This window comes from Triplophysa dalaica, chromosome 6, assembly GCF_015846415.1.
Source record: "Triplophysa dalaica isolate WHDGS20190420 chromosome 6, ASM1584641v1, whole genome shotgun sequence".
NCBI lineage: Eukaryota > Metazoa > Chordata > Actinopteri > Cypriniformes > Nemacheilidae > Triplophysa > Triplophysa dalaica.
Genome location: NC_079547.1, coordinates 20,092,805 through 20,116,767, shown reverse-complemented (window position 1 = coordinate 20,116,767; position 23,963 = coordinate 20,092,805). Strand labels below are relative to the sequence as shown.

The window sequence follows — 23,963 nt, the reverse complement described above, 5'->3', positions numbered from 1 at the left end:
CCAAAAGAAGGGATCCAAAGGTTTTGAAGCCTTCCAACTGTACACATAAACGGTCTCATGATAAGTTTTGAATTAAAAGCCCCCATTAAATCAAAGTTTGGAAAAGAGATGTGATATTTGGCAGAAAATAACACTTTTATTTTACTCTTAAATTGAGGACAAAATGATAAGCAAAAGCGAGATGTTTATTGGATACTACTGGGCATCTTTGTAAATGTTTCTTTGTTTTCAAGATGTTTTGCTCAACACTTAAATCCCACAATATGTCTTTGGCTGGTATCATACAGTTATATAAAAACTACTTAAATCAATCACCGCGAGGTTTTGTTTTAGTAATCCAAAACTAAAAAAAAATCTTGCAAGTAGCAGTTGCAACATCTCAACATTGAGGGTGGTTTAGTCAGATTTTGGTGATATAATTATGACTGCATGCTTCCTGGGATCATTTTAAGCGAAATGACCCGCAGCTGCCCATAAATCACAAGTGACTGTACACTTTTACACAATAGGCTGCTTATTAAATTTAGTTTTGTGGATATTTTGTTAGAGGTTTTTGAATGTTTGAGCTGATGGTTTGGGAAGAGAGGAAACAGTCTATTCAGTTTTGTGGACAGCTTTAGACAAAGCAGTAAAAAGTCACGTTATTTTTATTCTTGTCTTGGTGAAATTAAATTGAATAAATCAAGGAGAATAATTTGCACATCAAGAAGGTCTCCGACAGCAAGAATGCAAAATAAGAAACCATATGAAACAGGCAAAACTTAAAAGCACACATAAACGACAAAGCACAGACGAGCTTAAACAGCTACAGAAATCAAATCCCAATTCTAAACAAAATTTATGGCTTCAATTAAAAGGCTCAAATAATTGGCTTCCTTTTAATTGAATGTTTCGGCTGTGCCCTCTGACTGTGTTGTTTTTTTGAGGGCCATCACAAAGACCGGTCAGGGACCCCGTGAATCTCCCGTTCTGTGGAAGAGATAATGAGGCCCCCCGCACGTTTTCCACAGTCGGCCCGCCTGCCTCTGAGAGCTCACCCAGCACGTGCGGCGGGTACAAAACCCCAGACGCCCACTTTCATCCTCGCTGGCCCCTCTATCTCCACTCTAATGGTCCGGACTCATCTGAAGGCCAAAGGTAATTTGATTCGCTCTGCAGTAATATAATGAGCGTGGTGTTGCTGACATCTGGTCCACTAAGGTGCAAGTAGACAACAGAGAATACAATGATGGATTATAAAAATACCGGGGACTGCAAAGCCATAGACACAGTGAAGAATCTTGCCTTGCGAGCGCAGAAAATATGGCAGGACTGGAACTCCCTTAAGCCTTTGCAGACCGCTTGCGAATGCGGGGGAAAGAAGGTCAAACCATGTAAACTATAAATTGTCATTATACTTTGCTGACCAAACAGAAACATTTGGAAGATTTCTGTGTGGATGTCAGGAGGGTCCACAGTGTCCTACAAGGAAAAAAGAAAGCATTCAGGGTGGAAGAAACGGTCAGCATTTTAAAATGCGTTGAGGCAAATGGTTGAATGACATCGGTTTTATCCACAATATTATTCTATAACGCTCACATTATTTTAGCGCCAACTGTGAAGTGAAGCGAACTAAAGTCAACTAAAATCCTATGATGTCTCACACCGAGACATAGTAACTGGACCATAGACACAGAAACAGTGCAAGAAGTATGTGTGGGAACTCTGAGAAGACCCGACGTGACAAAAGTCCTTCTTTTGACAACAGACTGGAACGGACATTTGCAAGCGTTCCTTTAAGGATGACTATTTAAGAAGCAATTACAGATGACAACAACCATGAGGAGGAAGGAAAGCATGCCGACCTTTGACACGGTCTACATTATACCATGACTACAGGCAACATCTATTTACACATCAAAGCAGAATGCGATAAAACACAGAACATTAAAATTTGTTCGGTCGAGAGCAAGTGTCAAGACTCCAAATACTATGCTTAAACATTAAAGCTTTTATCTGTGACTGAAAAAAGGTTGTGGAAGATTTTTTTATGGGTTGCGCTATCCCTTTATCATATATCTGATCAATCATTTAAGTATGACTGACCGAAACAAACAGTATGAGAGTCCGTAGTCCTCTTTCAGCAAGCTTTAACTAAATGGATGGAAAAGATCAAACAGAGAATGACCAGAGGGATGCTTGTCTCTTATGATGTATAAATTCAATAGTAAATGAAACAGATATTATGTACGCAAAACTATGTTAGGCAAAGAAAACTAGCAACTGTATATCTCACGTTGGTTTAGGAGTTGTAACTTTGGTCTACTTTATATATATATTTTTTTTTAAATTGCAATTTGCCTACACAAAGCATTTTGTACACAACCTTCATCATTGTATATACCACTATATAAGAACCACATTAAATAATGAAATGAAAACAAAGAAAAGCTTAAGGAATTATTGCCAGCATTTGTGTGTGTCCATTTTTTATTGTTAAGTTTTGAGGTGTGGCTTAAAAACTGAAATAGCAATGTTTGCCATAGTTATGCACTGCCACCTAGAGGAGAGCATTAAAAACAGTCCTCAGTGATTCCTGAAAGTTCAGAGAAAATATATATCTGTCTTTATCTATTAATTTACGCCATAGGTTAATTCTGGAAAAGAAAGATGTGATAAAAATACCAGAGTATATTTCTGTTGCTCCAATAATAACACCAGTAACACTTTACAGGACTTGGACCACCAACTTCTAATGTTTATCAATGTAAACACATACCGACTGTCCTAATTTATAATACAAATTATAAAAAATATACAAAAATAGTAAATATATTGAAAATGCAAATGTGACGGAAAAGGGGTGTTACAGGTGGAAACTTCAAAAAGCAATAAAACTTCCATTTAATTAGCAAAAATACCTCAAGTTAAATACACAAAAGATAAAAATCAGCAAGACTACAAAACTACTTCGACAGCCACAATGAGACGTTTATTGACTGACCACAGTAATGTTTTTGTATTTAAGGTCCTTAAGTCATTGGACAAATGAAATATTACAAACTCTCTACATTAAAAAAAAACGATGTCAAATTAGGAAAAAAATTAAAAGCCCTGAAGAATAGAGCTACAAAATTACACATAAGAGAAAAACATATGTTTGGCTGCTTTGAAAACGTAAATTAATTTTACACAGGCACACGTCACCAAATCCACAAAATAAAATTGCAGGAATCTACATCGCTTCACAGAGAAAAGCCTGGAATAAGCTGCCAACAGTTTTTCCCCACTGTGTGTGTATTCACAAATTCCTTTGTTAACAATTTCACAGTCAGTCCAGCTCATTGAAACGTGCAAACATGGCCTTCCGAACAGCCTGTTTGTATGTGGCGTGACTCCAGACGACAGGTTCTTTTTTCTTCCGCTTTGGTAAAAAAGGGGAGAGAAAAGGGGGAGAGGTTTACAACAAAGACAAGTGTCATGCTTTAATACATCAACTAGAATGTTTCTTAAAGTGAAAGAAACTCACCTCAGTAGTTTCAAGACCTAAACCGGGTCTTTCACTGCCTTTATGAGTGTCCCTGGAAAACCAGTACGTCATGTTTAATTTACAGGTCAAGAATACATAATAGGTGTTTTTTTAAAGATTTCTCAAAACTGAAATGAATAGTAGTCAGACAAAGAATTCACATACCTTGAGCTGCCGGCCCATGTGTGTGACTGCTTTTTTCTTTTTGTTTCAGGTGGACTGTTTGTCTCCTTCACTTTCAACTAAAGGACAGAAGGGTTCAAAGGTGAGACCCCCTTAATCAAATGATATTATACTACTGCAATAAAACAATAGAGAATGTACTTATAACCAAGTAAAAAATAAAAGGGCACAAGGTGACCCACTGCACATTTAATGCTAAAGAAACAACAGAAGTTATGTTAAGTATTATATGGGACAAAGGAATCTACCTCTTTTTCCTGGTTTTCTAAAGCCTCAAGCTCTCTCTTTGACCTTTTGATTTTGAGGTGAATCTCCATATTTTGCTGAAATAAAGACCAATGTCAAAAACAGATTCTGATATGCAAAAACAAGAACTTTCAGTAAAGAAAATGCGCCACCTTGTGCAGGTCTGAGAGCTGCTGATGGCGAATCAGAGAGTCTTTATTAGGAAACTGCCTCCTGCACAGAAGACATGCCATCTTCTTCCAGTCCGTCAACCTGTCCTCCTCCTTCTCCGGCTGGCTCTTGGAGGGCCGAGGGGCATCCTGCTTCTCGTGTTTCTCGTCTTCCTCATCGTCGCTGCCTGCCGCATAGTCATCCGCCAACATTCCCAGAGAGCCCATGGGCCTCTGCCAACACACAAGCGAGGTTATTGCTTTGATCTAGAATGACACTCGCTGTAAATCTAGTTTAGTGTGGGTTATTAAATAGCCTTCATCAATCAGGGTCAAGGTGTTGTGAATGTGCGCCTTTTCAGCTGCCTGTGAAAACTGAGCCTGAAGTGAGTGTGTGTGTGTGTATCTCAAAAGGAAGGCAGTAAACTCTCACCTTTGATGCCTTTTCGTCTTTCTTTAGAGGGGCGAGAGGTTTCTTGAACAAGTCATCTGCACCGGTGACCTACATGAATGAGGGAAGTAGTATTTAAAGAAAACTAAAACATAAGAAACTCACGGACTGGATATGTAGAATTTCGAAAAAAGAACACACAGATGTCTGACCTTTCTTTCAAAGATGGCAAACGCTGCATCAGCGGCCTTGGAGGGCCTATGGTCATCTCCAGCCTTAAAAACAGGTGAAGGAGATCGGACGCTCTCCTTCTTACTGTTCTGAATCTTCGCCCAGCGCTCCATGTCCTTCATTATCTGTTAAACAGACCCATGATTACCACAAAGACCTAACATCAGTGTTTGCTTATATCATTTATCACGAGGAACACAACAGTGCCCCGAATCCATCTGCCACTATCGTGATGTAAGCGCACCTTAAATGCTGCTAAACTTTTGGGTTTCTCCTCTTTTTCCTTCTCTTTCTTTTCTGTCCGTGGGGCAGGTTCTTCCTCTGCCCGCTCTGACATTGTCCCTGTAGCCGTCTGTATTTCCTCCTCTGTGATGGTCGTGGCCATAACCTCACCAAAAGCTGCCATGGGAATGGCAGCATGAGGGGCCGGTTCATCCGAGCTTTCGACTGGGATGTAAATCTTAGAGGTCGTGTCCCAGTACAGATACTGCTGATTCTGAGCATTGTAGAAATACTACAAAAGCACATAAAAATGACAAATTAAATCTGACACTGTACTTATTTATGAGCTTAAATAAAGGGCAATTTCTTTACTCACCCTTGAATTGGGATCATAGTACAAGGTAGTCTGAGGGTCATAGTAGAAGCCAGAAGTAGCATCATAAAGAAAGGCGGACAAATCTGGATCCTCTGATCCTGTAACAAAATGACAACAAACAACCCGCATAGATGAGACATTGACAGGTAAACATTGGTAATAAAAATTATATGTTTCAAATGCACTATTGAAAACCAATAAATATTCCTTAAGCAGCACAAACTGAAGCTTCTTGGGAATGCTTCAAAATATAAAGTCATGGCCTCCATTAACATAAAACATTTATAAATGCACCACATATACAATTGAATAGCTCATACTAGTTGCGATAATTAAATTTTCCCACCAGATAAACGACATGTAAAAACACTGGTTGTACCAGTGATACTTGGGCGATCTAAGATGCCGCCCTACGCATGATGCATTTTACTTATTACCTTTTAAAATAGCGGCAATTCGGGAAAGGCAATTGCTTGAATTAATGGTGGGTTCAATATCTTTCTTAATAAAAACACAACACTATAAAGAATTTATATAAAGAATTCACATTTGCTTATATTAAACACAGACCTTACACGCGAATAATTACACCACACATCAAGCAAAAAATAAAAATGTTTTTTTTACGTTATGTAAGTTGATTAACAAAACGAGAAATCACGTTACACATTGTGTAACAAACAAATAAGGAAACAAAGAAATACATAAGAAGAGTTTGACACAAAAACGTTTATGTTAAATAAATAAGAAACGAATAAGAAAAGAATATGAAACAAAAACGTTTATTTTAAATAAATGGCAAAGCACAGGCTTTTGAAAATAAGAACAAAAGAAAATTAAAACTTAAACGGCTCTTGACAACAGTGTTTACAATTTTCTAGTACATGTTCTTTGCCAGAAAAGCCTCCGCCATTGACTTGTCAGTCAGCACTTCACTCTTCACAGATGATGATAAATCGAATTGCTGCTGATCTTTGCTGCGACACCTGACTTTAACTAAACTAAGTGATTTTCTACTATGTATCACCTGTGACACCGACTATCGCAACAAGCCTAGCTCTTACCATAGCTATATGTATCCGAGGAATCTGCAGATCCAGAGAGAGGGGGGTTAGGTAAAGCTGTAGTCTGGTGCTCTGCTGTCTGGATCGTCTGTGTTAAGGCTGGTGTCTCAGAATACATCATACCCTGCACACAGCAACAGTAAGTGACAGTCCAAAAAAAATCATCATGCCACAAACTAGGATCATGTTTCCAAGCCTTGTGCTTTAGTAATTGTTTAAAAGAATTTACCTGCGTTATGCTTGAGTTCTGCATTGCAGCTGAAGATGAGCCGATGTCCACTCCCATTGGGCCCCCTACATTCCCAGACAACATGTGAGAAGATAAGGGTTTATTTAACATAAGGTGTAACAAATAACGCATGCAGAGTTGAAGAATTATACCTTGCATGGCAGGTGCGACACCGGCTGTGTTGGGTGGCTGAAGAAAATATTGTTGCTGTCGAAATAATACAATTATTACAACAGACGTACAAACAGGACACCTGATGGCTTCATGACTTTTGACAAATATGACCTACCATCATAACATCTGGAGGGAAACCCAGCAGAGATGTTTTTGGTTTATCATTCTCCCTTTTGTAGCTGTAAAATCAAATACAAAGATATTAGAATGAGAGCTTAAACCATGTTCATACCAAGGCTGCCAACATCTGAAATATTTCCCGTTTTTTATATTAAACTTCATTTTGTGACATACATCCCTGCAAAACCACACAATGTTGAACAGCTAACCATACTGAAATGAATAACTGACACTTACTTCTGGTTCTTCAAAGGCTTGGCCACCTCAGCATATACTCTGACGCCGTCGATCATGATAGGCCGGGGATTTGTGAGTAGCTCTACCAATCGCGTTACGTGCTGTGTGCAGGTAAAAATCATGAAGTAATACACTGATAAAATCTGGGATCAGGGATGTCAACAATGAAATAATGATCGATTATTCGACTGAATTTAAACGATTAAGTCAATCGACTGTATCAAACACAAATTTCAGTAACTCTGCAATCTAATTTTTAACAATCAAACATTTAAGAGCCCACTGACTATTAAACAGTAATACACAACTTGTACTGTTGCATACATTTCTATTATGTGAATTTGATAATGTGGAGCTCTTAATATATGCTTTTTTCTTTTAATGATTATTCGATTAATAATATTCTTGAAAATGTACATCCCTTCCTAACACACCTTCAGTATCATAGGCGCATTCCCAAAACACAAAGATACACTAAAAGATGTGACTATGCTACTTTTAGGGTATAATAGTCTTATCGACTGACAGACAGGATGCAAGCAGCACATCTCTATGTTTTAGAAGAGACACACATAGGACACCATACCTCATGAGAGTCCATATCGACAAAGCAGAAGCATTTGGATCCTGGTAATTTCCCTTTAACCAGACGGACATTACGCTCATCGAGGTAAGCGTACTGATCCAGTGCTTTCAGAATGGTCTCCACGGTTGTGGTAGGCAGTATGTTCTTAATGATCATTGCTAGAAACAGATATTTTAAGAAATGATATATTGTATTCTGGGTTAACTTTTTATATAAGTTCCTACTTAGAAAATATCATCCATAGTTACTCCACACTTACTCTTGCTCTCCTTGAAGATTGAAGAGTTTGGATGTGGTGATCTCTGATGGGTCCGGTCTTCAGCTTGTTGCTCCGCCTCCTGCTTTTGTAGTTGTTGGTCCACTTGCTGTTGCCACGCTTCAGGAGTCAAATTCGAGTTTCTCTGCCACGCGCTCTGCGAAACATGGTCCTGATCAGGAATGCAAGGGGTGTTCTCCTCCACCTTCAGTGGCACTGATGGGACCGGATTCGGTAACAAACCTCCCTCGCTGACCGGGGCAGCTTTAGCTTGTTGTTCATGGTGCTACATTTAAGAGTTGAAATCATCTTTATTGAATTGCACTAAAGCATGTCAAGCTAGCATGTCCTTCAACGAAACTCACCTGTTCTTTTGCGTTTTTGTCAGGCTGGATATATTTGAGCAAAGCAGTCTTGACACCAACCTTAACAGATCCCTGGAAAAAAAGAAATAGAGTAAGTGTTTCAATGCTCATTGGACTACCCCCAAAACCAACCAACCAACCAACAACATGGAAATGATCCTTTCCAGAATGCCCAATAGACATATGTGCCCATCTAATGACAGCCATGATGACAGCCGTGTTAGAGGCAGGCTTTTTTTAAGCCCAGCTACTGGTTTTTTATAGTTGTGTTAAACTCTACTTATTTAAACACACATGATTGTGTAAAAACCGGATTCAGCTATTCAAGTTATGGGTTCAGTTATTAAGAGTTTTGTTTAAGTTAAACAAAAATCTCAACATGGTAAAATCTTTAGAATCGCCTAGGTAATCTGAATACGTAAATAAATACAACCAAAATAATACGTGTCAAAGTGTTAACAGGAAGCAGATCTAATACATGGATACTATTGCAATCCTCTCTTGTAACATCTGTCCTTTAACGACTTATCCTCAAAAATTGCTGTTTACAGATGAATAGGGTAAAATACCGTCACCTTTAGCTCAAGAACAAAGAAATTTGTGAGTAATCCAATGTGATATGATCAGCCTTATGTCTTACCCACCATCATGCAATTTTCTCAGTAATCCACATCTGCTTGCAAGCTCTGGCTGTATTTTTGTTTTATTTATTTTGTGTTTTTTCTCTAAGTGCATCACCAAGTAGAATATATATGAAGCTTTCTATAGAGGGAAATTATACAGTACGTAGTTTCAAGAAGAAATAAGCATGAAAAAGATGGCTAAATCACTCCACGCAAAATCTTTTTATATCAGGGGGTTGGGAAATAGGAAAACAATTGTGCTGATATAACCAGTACAACCACAGGATAATCAAGACTCAGCAAATACCACAAGAAATTAAACTGAAGCAAACCTCAACTTCTTACATATACTTTATTTAGGGCTGTGCCACAATTACAAACCAAGCTTTCATTAGGAAAGCCAAAGGAATACCAAAAAAAGCTCAGGGAGCCATCTTACTGTCACACTGAAATCCCCAACAAACCAACAAGTACCGGCATGAATCTTTCTAAAAACCAAGATGAAACAACCATGTAGTCGGTCAAGCTGAAGTAAGCAGGAACAGAGTTTTCAACCGGATGCATTCCTGAAAACGATGGTGGCAGAGATAAGTTTCTCAAACTCAAGATGAATAACTCAATAGGACCCGTGGAAAGATGAATAAAAGCTTTTGGGTTAATGTGGAACAGGGATGCTGAACTCAAGAGCACGGTTCCAACAAGAACACATGAAGCAGTAGTGGTGAAAGTGCAACATTTACCCTGTTGCAAGAAACTCTCCACCAACAAATAACAATTTTGCTAGAACAACCGGTTCACGAACATGGCAAAATACCCCTTTAATGCCAGCAAATATGACAGACTATGAAGAGATGCTAGATTTAAAGAAAAGTCAGAAATCTGAAGATGAAATTCTGTTAAGTCCAATGTTGAACTGCCGAAGAAAATATGCCCAGCAAGATCAGAAGGTTGTTTCACTAGATACCAACGTATCACAGAAGAATAGGACAATGGAAGAGCGTAAGAGCGCAACATCAGGAGAAAACAAAAATATTAAACTGGCGTTTCATGAAAAAATTCAACAGGCTGGTACACTGCCCTCCGAGAAGAAAATGTGTCAATGTAGTCTTTTAAATACTGTACTTGCAAATATAAAGAAAAAAAGCGTTTGGCCATCTCCTACACCATCTTACTATTCACATAGTTATGCTAAATTGAAAAAATGCCTAGAAATACAATTAAAAAAAACGGAAATGGGTTTTAAAGAGCTGTGGTTGTACACAATCACTACAAAATCTGCCATGAAATTCTTCAAAACAGATTCAACACTGCAAGCAAAAACTGAATTTCTAAGTGGCTTGTTTTAAATCAGTCATACTTAATATGTGGGACATGGGTTGTTTGCTAATTGTCTGCCGTTTTCATGAGTGCCTCTATTTTCGTTTGCAATCTAACCCACCCCTCCCCACCCACACCCCGCCCCAAGCCTTCTTTCTGTCAGGTGACAAGAGTCGTTGTAGTGCGATGAGGATGGGCCACCTGGTTGGACTCCATGAAGTGGACAGCATCCTCGAGGTTTAAAAACTCCACATAGGCCGTATCGAAGCTGTAACCTGGGAACAGCATTTGAAATACAGATGGGTTTGAGTTAGTTAATGCAAATAACTTTCAAGAGAAATAAAGGCAACGGTTCGTATCACGAGACATATGCACAATGTAGAGTTGATAAACAAGTTGATGTACAATGTGTTTTGCTGGCTAAATTGCTAATTTTCTAGCCTCATGTCCATCATAGGCACTATCTGAAATTTGAACAGGTCTCTGCAGAGCAGATTTTTTGTTATGAATGTAACAAACTATAAAAATTGTAAATGTCTTTAAACAAAGTCTAAACGTAGTATCAGAACCAAGCTAAAAATGCAACAAGTTAAATAAGCAAAGTACAAGAATTAAAGTATGAGACATTTTACATGTCTGTTGTACGTTTGTAAGAAAATAATTTAATCTATAAATCTGAAAATAATTAATCTCTATTGAACCAGCAGGTTACATAGTTCATATAACACAATAACCTTCAAATTCTGGTAAATTCCAGACATGAATTCAGTTGAGTTACAAAATCATATTGCTTTATTTACAAAACATATAAATGCATTATTTCTAAATTAACAGAGCACTAGTTCAATATCATATACCCAAAACCTGTCATAAACTGTCATATTCTCAAAAACCCTTGAAATGAAGAAGGCACTTTAAGACTTTGACTTCAGAAGCACACAATAAACAACACTCATGAGAACAAAGACAGGAACCATTTGCTGCAACAGTTTACTGTTGGTTTTGGCATCTGACTTTTTTAAAAAGGGCAAAATATTGAGAAAATCCAAATAATCTGTAAATGTTCTGAGACATCAGCACACAACACCTTTAAAGATGGAAAAATTCAACGTCCCACGCAAGAACATTTGGAATGGGGACAGGGGACAACAAGAGACCCCGTAGCATGTTCGAAATATTGATGAGCAGTTTTCTTTATAAAGCAAAAGCGATTGAGATGCAGAAAGTACAATCAATGTAAGAGAGACAGCGAGCGTAAGGTTCGGGGAGCGAATGGCGAAATATCGGTTGCGAATCGATCAGCGATGCTTGAGAAAAACAAAATCTCACCTGGCACAACGTTCCTTATTTTCATGCCCTGCATTGGCACTCCATCGCGGACTGCAAAAGCATTCAGAATCTATAAAAGAAAATTAGATATTCATCTTCAAAGCAAAATGTCAGGTACCTTGACTCACCAAAAATATTTTTTTGCATAGAAACAGACAAATTATGCAAGTTTCAGGCATGTGATCAGCCTAGGACAAAAAAGAAGGAAATATTACCCAATTCCGATTGGCAATTTTGAAAATATCAGTTCAAACTATTTTTTTTATTTTTTATTAGTTTAACAGTCAACTAAACAATATTTAATAAAATAGGTTGATGCTTAGTGCAAATATCTAATGTCAAATAAGATGGCTTTCACAAATGGCACCCCTCCAGTAGTTTATGTTAGGCCTACTTTCATTAACAGACTTCTACACACAGCCACTAGATGGTGCATCTACATTCATACAGCGTTTGGCAACCATTAATCCCCATGTGATAAATGGTATATTCAAATGCTGCATGTTGCAGTTTTTGTTCATTTAAATGTATGCATTCAGTAGAGACTTTATACAGGGTATCTGCAGGTTTCTGAGAGTTAGATTTAAGACTTTTTAAGACCTTTTTAATACCATGCAGAATGAAATTTAAGACCAATTTTATACTGAGGTCGAGGGACCAGTTCAGCTCACAGAGGAGCGGAAGCATAAAAGGTGGAGCGACGACGCTGTTTCTGTTTTGTGTGGTCAGCAGTCGTCCGCGAGGGGCTGCTGGCTTATACCTTCATTTTTGTATTGTTTTGTTTATTTTTTTTAAATTGTTGAATGTTCGCCGGTTCCCGCCTCCTTCCCATAACATCTTACTTGATTACACATACCAACAAATTTGCAAACAGCAAACAATACCACCAATTACGATCATTAACACACATTGTTTATTGACATATTGAAAGCGTGAAAGAATAATAAATTGCAAAACATAGTGCAAAGACTGACTAATCGTTAGGCAGAAAATTGACAGCCAACAAAAAAAAAACTGCACAGCAGTAACATGAGGAATGTACACTGCATGACAATAACCTGAACATTGGGTTTTTACTGTACAGATCGGTTAAACATAGTTCGAAAAATGTCCCCGACAGCATCGTTAGCGTTATAGGACTGGTGCTTTGTTACAGTATGCAGAGACCACAGTACCTCGGCTCTGAGTGTTGCGGTGGCGCCAAACGTTGTTCGGATGTCTGTTGGCGTAGAAACCGCGGTGCTTGAAGCTGATGCAGATGCCGGAGTAAGGCATGGAGCAGTGCTCAGTGGTACTGAGGAGGGCGCAACGGAACAAAACTGAGAAATATCTGGTGTTCTCCGCCAGGTTTCCGCAGCCGCTTTGTGTTTTTCGCACTGCATGTGCGTTTCCAAAGCTTTGATCCCCATTGTTCCGAGTTTTAAAACTTTCTTGCAGAATATACACCTGACTTCGAAAGCATTGCCACAAACTGGTCTTAACCACGGCGCAAAATTAGGGTTATGTAACCAGTTTTCATTATATTTACGCTTCCCCATGGTTAAAGCGAGATATTGCTTATATCCAGTCCACGCGCCTAGCAAATAACCCCGCGAATTAATGCGTTAGTTGCGGTTCCGCCTATTTTTTTTTAGAAATAGACGTAGCCTAATAGTGACATGATTTTAAAACGAAAATAAATTTTTTTATGGTGTAGGTCTGATTGGATTTTTAAGACCTTTGAAGCGCGGATTTAAGACATTTTAATGCTATTTAAGGCCTTATTTTCACATTATGGAATTTAAGACTTTTTAAGGACCCGCGGACACCCTGTTATATTAGATAGTCACTAGATTGGCCATTTGCATAGTTTCAAGCCATTAAATCACGGAAGGTCCTATTTTAGTCTCTGTATAAAGATAATGTTATAATGTTAAAGCATATCATATAGTTCATCCCCAAACCCCCACCCCCCAATTCCTTCACGATTAAAATAAATAAGTGGTCAAAAAATACGGAAATCCATATTTATATGAAAAAAATCACATCCCTGGGGTTTTTTTAAGCTTTGAAGAATCCAGTGGGAATAACCAAGCTCACCTGTTGCATTGTGGCAGTTTTGGGAATTCCAGAGATAGCAATGGTTTTTGAGACTTTATCCTGGACACCAGCACTCCTGTAATCCTGGTCCTATGTTTTAAAATCCACAAATGTTAAAAAAACCATTACAATTTCAAACCAATCTACTCATACAACCAAGTTAGAGTTTTCAATAAGCATAAGGAAGTATGCCACAGGCTGTTTAAAAATATTATACCAAGTAGCTTGTATGAAGCATATATTGAGCTCCAGAGGTAAAACACACAATTACAGAAAAGAAAGTCATAATAATATTCTGATAAAACATGTAATCTTTAAGTAAAAATGTTATGAAATAGTTATTTGCACAAAAATGAAATTTCAACCTGAGATCCAGAGTCATCTTGTCTTTGAAGTGGGTCCAGTTTGGATTCCTTTTCAACTTTTTCAGGCATGTGAAGATCATCAAGATTGTACTCATATTTTCGCCCTGAACTGGTCCGGTAATCGATATCCCTATAATCCTGATCCTGTCGTTCCGCTCTGCCATTCTGAGATTCCTTTAGACCTGATATCAAACCTTCTCTCTGTGCTCCCTGATCTGAAGCCACATCTCCGGATCCCTTAAAGCCGCGGTCGCTTCCAAAATGAGGCTTTTGATTGGGTGGGTTCTTCTCTTGGAAGAACGGAGGTTTTCCCCCTGAAGAAGGAAATCTGTCATGTTTTTTATCCCTGTCACTTGGCCAGAGTTTATCACCTTCTCTGTTTTGGACATTTACAGCGGGATCCAATGGAAGAACGGGAGGCTTCTGACTGGCATGAGTTGGAGCTCTGCCTGCGAAATCACCAGGAACATTTCTGTCCCAGTTTTGGGATTTGGAGTCTCTTTCTGAGCGAGGAAAACTGCTTTTGTCTTTTTCCTGAAAACCACCAGACTGCCTGTCTCTGAACTGAGAACGTTCTCCATCTTTTCCATGGCTAGGTAAAAACATCTCTTGAACCTCTCTGGGGATATGCGGTGACGTTCTGCTCATTGATGGAAGAGAGTCTTGGTCTCTCATACCGTGTCTGCGCCATTCTTCCGAGGATGAATTGCTTTCTCTCCCTCTAAGGCCCAAGGGATCTCCTATCGGCTTTGGGAATTCTCGGTCTCTGATGGTTGGCTCTTCGGCTCTAGTCATAGATTCTGGGCCCCCATGATCTAAGGGCATATTAGGTCTTCCCCTGACATCCATGGGCATGCCATCATTGTCTCCAAATATCTGAGGTGGATGGTCTCTAAAATCGCCAGAGGCTCCCATTCCATTTCTCATATCCATATCGGATTCAAACCTTCCCCTTGGAAGTGAAGGACCAGTTCCACGTCTCTCAAAGTCCATCATTGGTCTATCTCTGGAAGGCACGTCCATGTTGAATCCATCTATGCCGCCCATCCGTGACCTCTCCCTCTCTCTGAAGTCCCCAAAATTGTCATTTCCACCCATAGCAACCATGGCCAGCCTTCTTCGAATATCCACAGGGGGGATCCCAGGAGTGTCCATTTGAAACCTCTCCCTCATATTCATGAATCCCTCATCCTGGCCTCTCATATTACCAGCATGCATGTCTCTTCTGCCCATATCCATGGGGGACCTTGACTGCCCCATAAATCCTGGAGAGCTCTGGAGGTTGTTCCTCTGATCCATTTCAAAGCGTCTTCTGAAATTCATGTCCATTTCATCTCCAGGCCTGAAGAAGTCCCGGGGTTGCTCTCTTCCTCTGTCAAGAAAACCCATGTCTCGTCCCCTCATGTCTGGTGGGCAGTCAAACGGCCTCATGTCCATGGGTGGTCTGTCCATGTTCATCCCATCTCGACCTCTAAAGACAGGTCTCGGTCCATCTCTGCCATCAAACATGCCTCCATGGGGTTCTCCACTGCAATAAAATTAAATGCATCAGCACAATTCAATTGGTCAGCATGTTTATTGCATAAGTCCTAACAAAAAACATTTATTTATTAAAGATGACAACTTATAAACATTTTTTATAAAGTAATAAAAACCAAATAGACTAAAGTATTTCAAGAACACTTACATATCAAATTAGCTTAAAATGGTGTTATCTACAGCAATGCCATTATTACATTGCTTGTTCTTACCCACTGTACAGAAAATATCAAATACATTTTGTAAATACTTGACTCTGTTTAAGTTTTAGGAACACTTACCGAAAAGGCATCCCTCCTCGTGGACCAGATCTTGAACCATTCCACATGATGTTCCTCCTCTCCTGAAACTCTCCTTCAGCACGAGTTTCGAGTGCAGAATATGCTTTGCTGGAAAAATCAAGAACATGCTGTTTAAATAAATTTGTTATTAACTTTAATTTACCTCACTAAACTTCCGGTGGTATATGGTACTTGACTGACGAACGGTGTTTTCAAATGCAAGAAAATCCAATTTTGTTATTTGCGGAAAAACTCCACAAAGAATTAAAGTAAGCAGGCTGCGATATAGTTTTTTCGATTAACTTCACATTAACATTAACGTACCTTTCTAAACTTCCGGTTGTAACGTTATATGGTAACTTAACTTACGTTACTTGACTGACGAACGGTATATTTACAATCGCATTCTTTGTTGCATTAGCAATAAAATGCATTTTTTTATTTGTACAATAACAACTCGACAAAGAATTAAAGTAAGAAGGCTGCGATTTAGCTTTGTCGACGGATTATGACGTTATCACAGCCTGCTAAAACAATACAAAAACTGAATAGCTAAATTAAAGACGAAAAAGTCAAACTAGTATTTGAATACACCGTCATTACAAAGTCCCATAAAGTCAAACTACGAGTTTAAGTTTTCACGTCTTTATTATAAAAAATGTAAGATGTTGGTTTATATAGCTACTGTGTAACAGTTAGCACGAATGGCCCTTATAAAAGAAAGCTATCATGCTAATGTTACACGTCAAGGCATTATACAATATAATAATTAACTACATAAAAAATGCCTTAACATTCGTTTACAAAAACGATTCTGCGAAGATGATCTTTGTTTTTTCCTTTTAAAGTATGTAAATCGATTTAAAATTCTCACCTTCTTTGCCACAATCTTTTCGCACGATTTTTCTGATTTTCCCGACAAAGCGCTTAACGGAAGTAGATGCGTTGCGCAATTTCCGGTGGCTACATGCTCACGGGAGTTGAAGTCTTTATTTAAAAAAATCCAAGAATTAAATAAACAAAATATTGAATTATATATAGAAGAAAAATCAGATATATATCGAATATATATTATATAGCAAAAGTAAAAAGAGGCGTTTTATTCACCATTTACGTAAAATAAAATAACCTAATGTAAAATACCTAGGCTATACCAATCACGCAATAAAGAAATGAGACTGAATTTACTGATTTATTTACAGACTATAAATCTTCCAGAGGCTGCAAAAGAGTGCCAGTGTTAAAGTTAAGGTTAATGTTTTCATTTTTATTTTTGTATTTCTTTATGTTAACTACAACGTCTAGAAAATAACTACGGAAACGTGCACTGTTCAAAACATTTATTCTGCACATCAAGTAACAAAATACAGAAGCCACAAACAAAGACTGACACATTAGGCTGAGCTTATACAGGAAAATGAAACCTTTTCTCAGAAAATATATTTCAGTGTTTACAGAGTCTGTCATTGCATCTAAAAGAGAACCACTTAGACAGGAGAAAATTATGAATAGAGGATTTAAATATGTTGAGTACATAGGGGTCAAACAAAAATGTCTTTCTTTAAAGTTTGTTTTACAACACTGGGGTTATACACATGGTAACATTAGAACTCAGAGCAGCTATACACAAGAGGAGTATATTCAATGTAATCACAGAGATTAAAACAAACAACAAATAAATAGGCCATTATGAACACTTGTCTTGTAGCAACAATGATAATTACAGTCTAAACACATCTTAAAATATCTTTCTGCACATGGACAGGATAAACAAATTCAGTGTTTTGGCAGAAAAACAACAATTTAACACAATGTAGCTGTGAAATCATGTTGAGAATGCAAACGACCATTAATAGCAGATTGCTTGGCTACCTGTATATGAATATGGCAGAAACATCTTATAGCAATTTCACAGTATTACAGCAATATTCATATTGCTTCCAGTTTGTACTGCAAATTAATAAAACCTTCTGTAAACTTTAAGGCTTCAAAGTATCAGAAAAAAAATGAAACCATTTATATTCCGTATAAAATGCAGTGTGCAGAATACAGACGCAAGGGCAAACTCAATTAAAACAGCTACATAATTCTTGTTAGATAATAATAAAGGAGAGCAAAGGTTGATTCAACAGTATATAAACAGCAAATAAGATAATGGTTATGTGATAATATTGATAATAATGAATGGATTTTAATGAAGTGGAAGTATTACAATATATTAATATCAAAATCGTCAGCTACTTATAGTAATCATAAGACTGACCAAAAAATTATTTAATTAAATATTTTAATATAGACTGTTTCATAAGACACACGTGCCTTAACCTCCGGTATATGTTTGGATATAATATAACAATAAGTTTTGAATTCATATTAATATCTAACTGTAAATCAATTATTTTGAATTTAATCAAAACTACTCAACAGTAATTGATACTTTGCGGATGTCTACCGGAAGTTAAGTTTGGGCCACATAACGTTTGTTTCTGCTGTTGCCACTGATTCAATCTATAATAAATAATACAATATTTTAAATTATATCTAATGTTTATGTTAATCATAATATTTTATAAGCAAAGTTTAAGCATCTACTTAGATAAAAGTACAACATACACAGTTAGCTGCTTAAATATTTTTCTCTCACTGGCAGGTTTCCGGTCTGCAACAAATAATGTTTTAAATGCAATAGAAATGCTGGGGGACAGAATTTCATATTAACTGTTGAAGATAAAGTCTAATAAATGTTATCCAGTAACAGGGACATGTTATGTATAACAGCCTTTAAAAGATGACATCAAAAGTTTTGAGAAAGAATGATCTGAAACAACTTTTAACAATATAAAATTTTGAAAAATTACTGGGCTGGGACTTTACTCCTTAATGTTTCTTGGATTAAAGCATTTCTTAACAAATGAAAATGTATAATGGTGATTACGCTTCTAAGCACAATTGAACATTGCTCCACCTTTAGTTTTTTAATATGAATTTATATATATATATATATATATATATCCTTGTGTATGTGTTACTATATTTCTTAGTATCGGCATTCTATTACTCCCTGCTCTCCCCACCAGGTTGCTGGGATGTTAATATCTCTCCATTGCACCGTGCGGGAGGCAAAACATCCTCTCCGTGGGTTTCTGGGTGTTCCTGGCTGACTGGTGTACTCCGGGGAGGTACTGATGTGGCAGCCAGGGGTACAGGGGTGGTGCTGGGGGTGACAGGACCTCCTGAAGCTCCTAATGCTGGACTAGAGGCCCCAGAATCGCTATGATCAGGAGCTCTGAGCCTTTTCATCATGGTGGTCACACGAACAGCTTTCTGAATATTATAATATATCAGATTATCAGATTATAAATGCATAGAAATTGATCATTTTTTGGTTTGAGATGAACGTGAGATAGAACGAGGTCATCTCACCTTCCATTTAGCTTTAGCAAAGTTTTTCTCAATCTGAGCACACACGCCATCTTTGATATTCTTGTCTGAGGCAGCGTTTCCAGATATCCTAAACAACAAACCAGACGATTTAAAACGATTAGAATAACACCTGAGACACAATTTGTGTTTCATCTTAACAACATAAACAAACGTTACTGCGCATGCACACTTTTGTGACTGATGAACTTCCGGTACACATTCACAAAAAATAGAGTGTCTGAAGATTATTTCAGATAATAATCAAAAGAAACCGAGAAGAACCTTATAGGCTAAACTTGTCTCTTCAATATTTTGAATGGAGACTCCGATACCAAGCTCAACCGCTAGATGTCAGTGTACCATGTGGTTTCTTTAAATGCGACCGAACTACAGGACCCATTCAACAAACTGTGTCATTAAATGAACATACAACAAAATTCTACAAATCGTTTAATTCATACAATTATTATGAAGTAAAATAATAATACAAATTAATATTAACATAAATAATATAATATATAAATAGTTATGTTATTAGACACTAGCCAAAGAAAAACCGGGGTCAGGAGCGCACGCATGAAACAGTCTATATTTGAAGAGGATCTATACCATTCGTGGTTGATGGCTTCCTGTGCAGTCAGTCTTTGGTCTTGATCCACCTCCATCAAACATGCAACTAGACTTTTTGCTGCAATGCAGATGGTTGAAATGTTACAGGATTTAATTTCAAGTACAAAGTAACGTTTTATATTGTACAAAAAAAAAAATGTTGTAATCTAAAAAAGGGTGTTATGAATATTTTATTTTCTTAATAACCTTAAAGTCCTATTAAAAACTGTAGTTTAAGAAATTCTGTACCAAATATCTGTGCATCAAACCTGAATCTGAGATGTCATCCCAATAGGGTGAGTCAAACTCGTAATCCCCAGACAGAATTTTCCGAAACAGATTCTTATCATGATTGTCATAGTCGTCATCATCTGTCTCATCATAAAATGGTGGATTTCCTGACAATCTGTAAGAGATATTCAATCATTCTCTTCAGTATTCACATGTTTATGTGGGATGAAGCAAATACAAATATAACCAACAGCTGCTTATTTAGGAGGGATAACTGGGGAAATTTCATACAAACTTCACACTTACACAGTGGCAATGATGATCGTACACAATATGACTACAGAAAATGGATTGCGCATGAATTCGTAGATGACTCCAAGCATGCATCAGACACGTGACCCCCAACTCTCTAGTTCTACCAAGTGTGCAGATGGAAACATTTGTAAACAAAATGCACATCACAACATATAATAAAGATGAAACATGAAACAAATGTGAATGTAACATGACTTCAATATGATGAACTCACAGGATGTACATGATCACCCCGATGGCCCAGCAGTCCACTGGTCGACCATATCTCTGTCTGCCAACCACTTCTGGAGCTGGATACACAGACAAAAGAAATGATAATATATCCCAATATAAAGTTTAGTTATGAAATAACTGAGACAATTTTACCAAGGTATTCTGGTGTGCCACACGGTTCTTTAATGAGACCGTTTTCCAGTTTGGCCAGGTGAAAGTCGCTGATTACAATTTTTGAGTTCTTCAGGCGGTTGTAATAAACAAGATTTTCGAGCTGTTGGAGTGACAAGAACATTGTATGTGTGAGACCATCAGACTTTACAGACTCAGTGCTGAGAGACTTTATGAAATTACCTTATGAACTTTAATGAAAATGTGAAGAAGTCAGACATCTGTTAAAGTGTTGCAGTGTAATTCTATGAGGTGACCATAAGATGGAAGTATAAATCACCTTTAGGTTTCTGTGAACGATGTGAAGGGAGTGGAGATAAGCCACAGCCTCCAGCACCTGCCGCATCACATTGCTGGTGTCGCGTTCTGAGTAGTAGCCCTGGTCTAAAATCCAGTCAAACACTTCCCTGCCAGTGGCACTTAAATAAAACAAAGAAAACATTCATGAGAGTCGAAAGACGGAGACATTCATTTATGTTAACACTATAAAATGACTAAGGCTACAAAAAGCAAATGTCTTTACTAAATGTATGAATGTGCATAGAAGATATCTGTTCACACTTTTACTTAAACACACAAAAATCCCGAAGCACTTACAGTTCCAGAAAGAGGAAGTACTCTTTTCTTGTCTCAAACACATCGACCAGCTGGAGGATGTTATGATGCTTCACCCTGCGGCGAGAGAGAGGATTGAGAGAAACTGTCAATGAAAGCACACTAGAAAGAAAAAAAACGATCAAGACTGTTTGCAAAAATAAAATAATTTGCATTAGAAAGTGTTGCATCATAAATGTAACATTAGGCACCATGTGCGAGAAATAGCTGATATAAATAAACTGCACAGGAATCGTACATTTTCAAGATGAGGATCTCATTTTTGGCAGCTTTCCGGACTTTTCTCCCATCCTTCTTCAGGAACTTTTTACAGGTGTACATTTTCAGAGTGTTTTTGTCCTTTGCTCTGAATATTTCACAAAACTCCTCCCTGTTCACAGAGATGAGAAACACTTATTTGAATGATCTGGTAAGTATTTTTTCATTTATTGTGTTGGAAAATACTGTTGTTAGCGTTTGTCCTCATATAACACGACCATTAGTGAGGTTATACAAGACTGTGCACCGTAGTTGGAGTTCCAATTTATCCAAAGTTGTTCAATGGGGTTCAGTTTTGGGTTTTGTGCAGGCCAGTCAATCATTTCCTTTGGGATTCTGAAACACTCGGTAAACATTTCTTTATAGACCTCGCTTTGTGCACAGGGGCTTTGTTATATGCTGGAGGAGAAAGATTCCTTCTCGAACCGCTGCTATAACTCGAAGCACACCATTTTTCTGAATGCCTTTGTAAGTCAAAGTATTAAGAATAGAGTTTGATGGAATTCTGGGTCTTGAAATTAGAAATGGAGTGTCTATATACTTCTGACCAAAGTGAATTGCAATATTACAATAAACATAAATAGCTTAAATAAATTAGATTTATACTCACGATTTTACTACCTGTCCCAGGTCATATTTATCAGTGACCTCTGAAGGACTGTTATAATCCTTCTTCTCTCCCAATGTCAAACAGCCAAATGGCATGGCTGCTTCTGCAAACAAATCCAACAAGTTATATATAACATAAAAAATATTGATGTTGTAAGTAGTTTATGCAGTGTTCCTGTAATTTATATGATAACGCATAAAAACATGATATTATTGTTATAAACGTAAAAACAAAACATCGCTGTATCAGTCTAACTACAATAAACTCCATTATGTTCATTATTACCAAGCAAATGACCATCCATTTAATGTTGAATACAGCTGATAACTAGATCATTTTTTTTGATGTTTCCATGCATTTTAATTATGTTTTGAAAGGATGTGCGTGCGGCCTTGTGTCGATGATGGTGTGAAATATTTACTGTAATTATAAATTTTGCTTTAAAATGCCCCTCCACATTCACTCATTGACAATTGAAACGCACGCAATTTTTATTTTGCTTCCATTGAGCTGCGAGACATCACCGCGACCCTGACTGTCTTCTCCAATCCTGAGCCAAACTCAAAGAGGAAGGAATAAATTCTCATTTAACTGAGAGCAAAAGAAAGTGAGAGAGAACGAGGGGGAGAGAGATTTGGCAGGCAGCGCACTCATAAGCAAAGATGAGTAATGCCTACAATTTGTTCCAAAAGTGACAATTTTCACTAGTAGCAGGAAGTAGCTCTGTTCTCAGAACATGCAGTTCTAGTGCTTTTTATGACAGCTCTGTAAGCACGCAGAAGGAATACAGGACAACAGAGATGACACTCATTTAACAGACTAAAGTTGTTTTATTGATATAAAATAGGACAATGTTGGATTTTGAAGTCAATATGAAACAATATGAACACAACGCATTCTACTGTTCTATATTTTAAGATATGTCAGGGTACCTTTTTTCAGTTAAGGCAGCTCTAATATTTATTTAGTCTACAAACATTTCTGGGGAACTTTTGGCAACCATTGTAATTTTTCCCACTGTTATAGTCAATACAGTGGCCAAGAACTGTTTGGTTACCAGCATTCTTGTATATCCAAATAACTTTTATGTGCTCATCGAGAAACAACTCGAGTGTGTAAATGATGATAGATTTTTTATTGTCCCTTTAAACCTCATTTGTAAAACCGGGCATTAATGTTTTAATGCTACTAAGTTATTAGTAACATGAAGGTTTTAGCATTACTTTGAACTAAATCCAGACACTAAATTTCCAGGTTTGTGGTTGTGAATATCATAAAGTCTGAAAGTCTGAAACGCAGCAATAGTCCACAGTACAACACAAAACATCATCTCCACTTTGGACAGCGTTTTTGAAAACCGAACCTTTTCTATGCGGTTTGGCCGCTTGTCCTCACAAAATCATAGGTTCAGGTCATGGAAACCGATCATTTTTGAAAATTAAGAAAAAGATTTTCAGAAGCCTTGGTTGTATCGAGGGTATACATTGTCGTCACTTTCCCAAGTGAACATCACTAAAACATGGCAGAACACGGCCCCTTGAGTGGTAAAATACTCTGGTTATGGCTGGTTTCAATAGGAGGAACAAAGAAACCGGTACTGATATACGCAGTTATTTGCTTGGATTAAAAGCAATGACAGAGATCCTTA

The 23,963-nt window shown here is 37.6% G+C and overlaps 2 protein-coding genes across 2 annotated transcripts in view; both read right to left on the bottom strand.

Moving 5' to 3' along the window:
• Positions 1-2,865: 2,865 nt before the first annotated feature.
• On the bottom strand, positions 2,866-17,767 carry LOC130425008 (RNA-binding protein 5). The gene is made up of 24 exons (XM_056751038.1): positions 17,743-17,767; positions 16,745-16,796; positions 15,871-15,978; positions 14,051-15,578; positions 13,686-13,775; positions 11,607-11,676; positions 10,479-10,552; positions 8,338-8,409; positions 7,976-8,258; positions 7,717-7,874; positions 7,131-7,231; positions 6,889-6,952; positions 6,752-6,806; positions 6,600-6,664; positions 6,371-6,494; positions 5,307-5,404; positions 4,953-5,222; positions 4,690-4,833; positions 4,520-4,588; positions 4,090-4,320; positions 3,940-4,014; positions 3,674-3,750; positions 3,509-3,560; positions 2,866-3,403 (listed from the first exon to the last, which is right to left on the bottom strand). Exons 1-24 carry the CDS (start codon positions 17,765-17,767, stop codon positions 3,311-3,313), a joined length of 3,978 nt encoding a protein of 1,325 aa, XP_056607016.1. The 3' UTR covers positions 2,866-3,310.
• Positions 17,196-23,963, bottom strand: part of camkva (CaM kinase-like vesicle-associated a) — an 18,955-nt gene continuing 12,187 nt past the window's right edge. Inside the window, exons 2-11 of the mRNA XM_056749724.1 lie at positions 22,316-22,418; positions 21,686-21,817; positions 21,430-21,504; positions 21,113-21,251; positions 20,815-20,935; positions 20,663-20,738; positions 20,172-20,308; positions 19,903-19,981; positions 19,294-19,381; positions 17,196-19,194 (exon numbers count right to left, since the gene is read on the bottom strand). Coding sequence (XP_056605702.1) covers positions 18,925-19,194; positions 19,294-19,381; positions 19,903-19,981; positions 20,172-20,308; positions 20,663-20,738; positions 20,815-20,935; positions 21,113-21,251; positions 21,430-21,504; positions 21,686-21,817; positions 22,316-22,410 — 1,212 coding nt within the window. The 5' untranslated portion in view covers positions 22,411-22,418 and the 3' untranslated portion in view covers positions 17,196-18,924. The remainder of the gene's footprint in view (positions 19,195-19,293; positions 19,382-19,902; positions 19,982-20,171; positions 20,309-20,662; positions 20,739-20,814; positions 20,936-21,112; positions 21,252-21,429; positions 21,505-21,685; positions 21,818-22,315; positions 22,419-23,963) is intronic.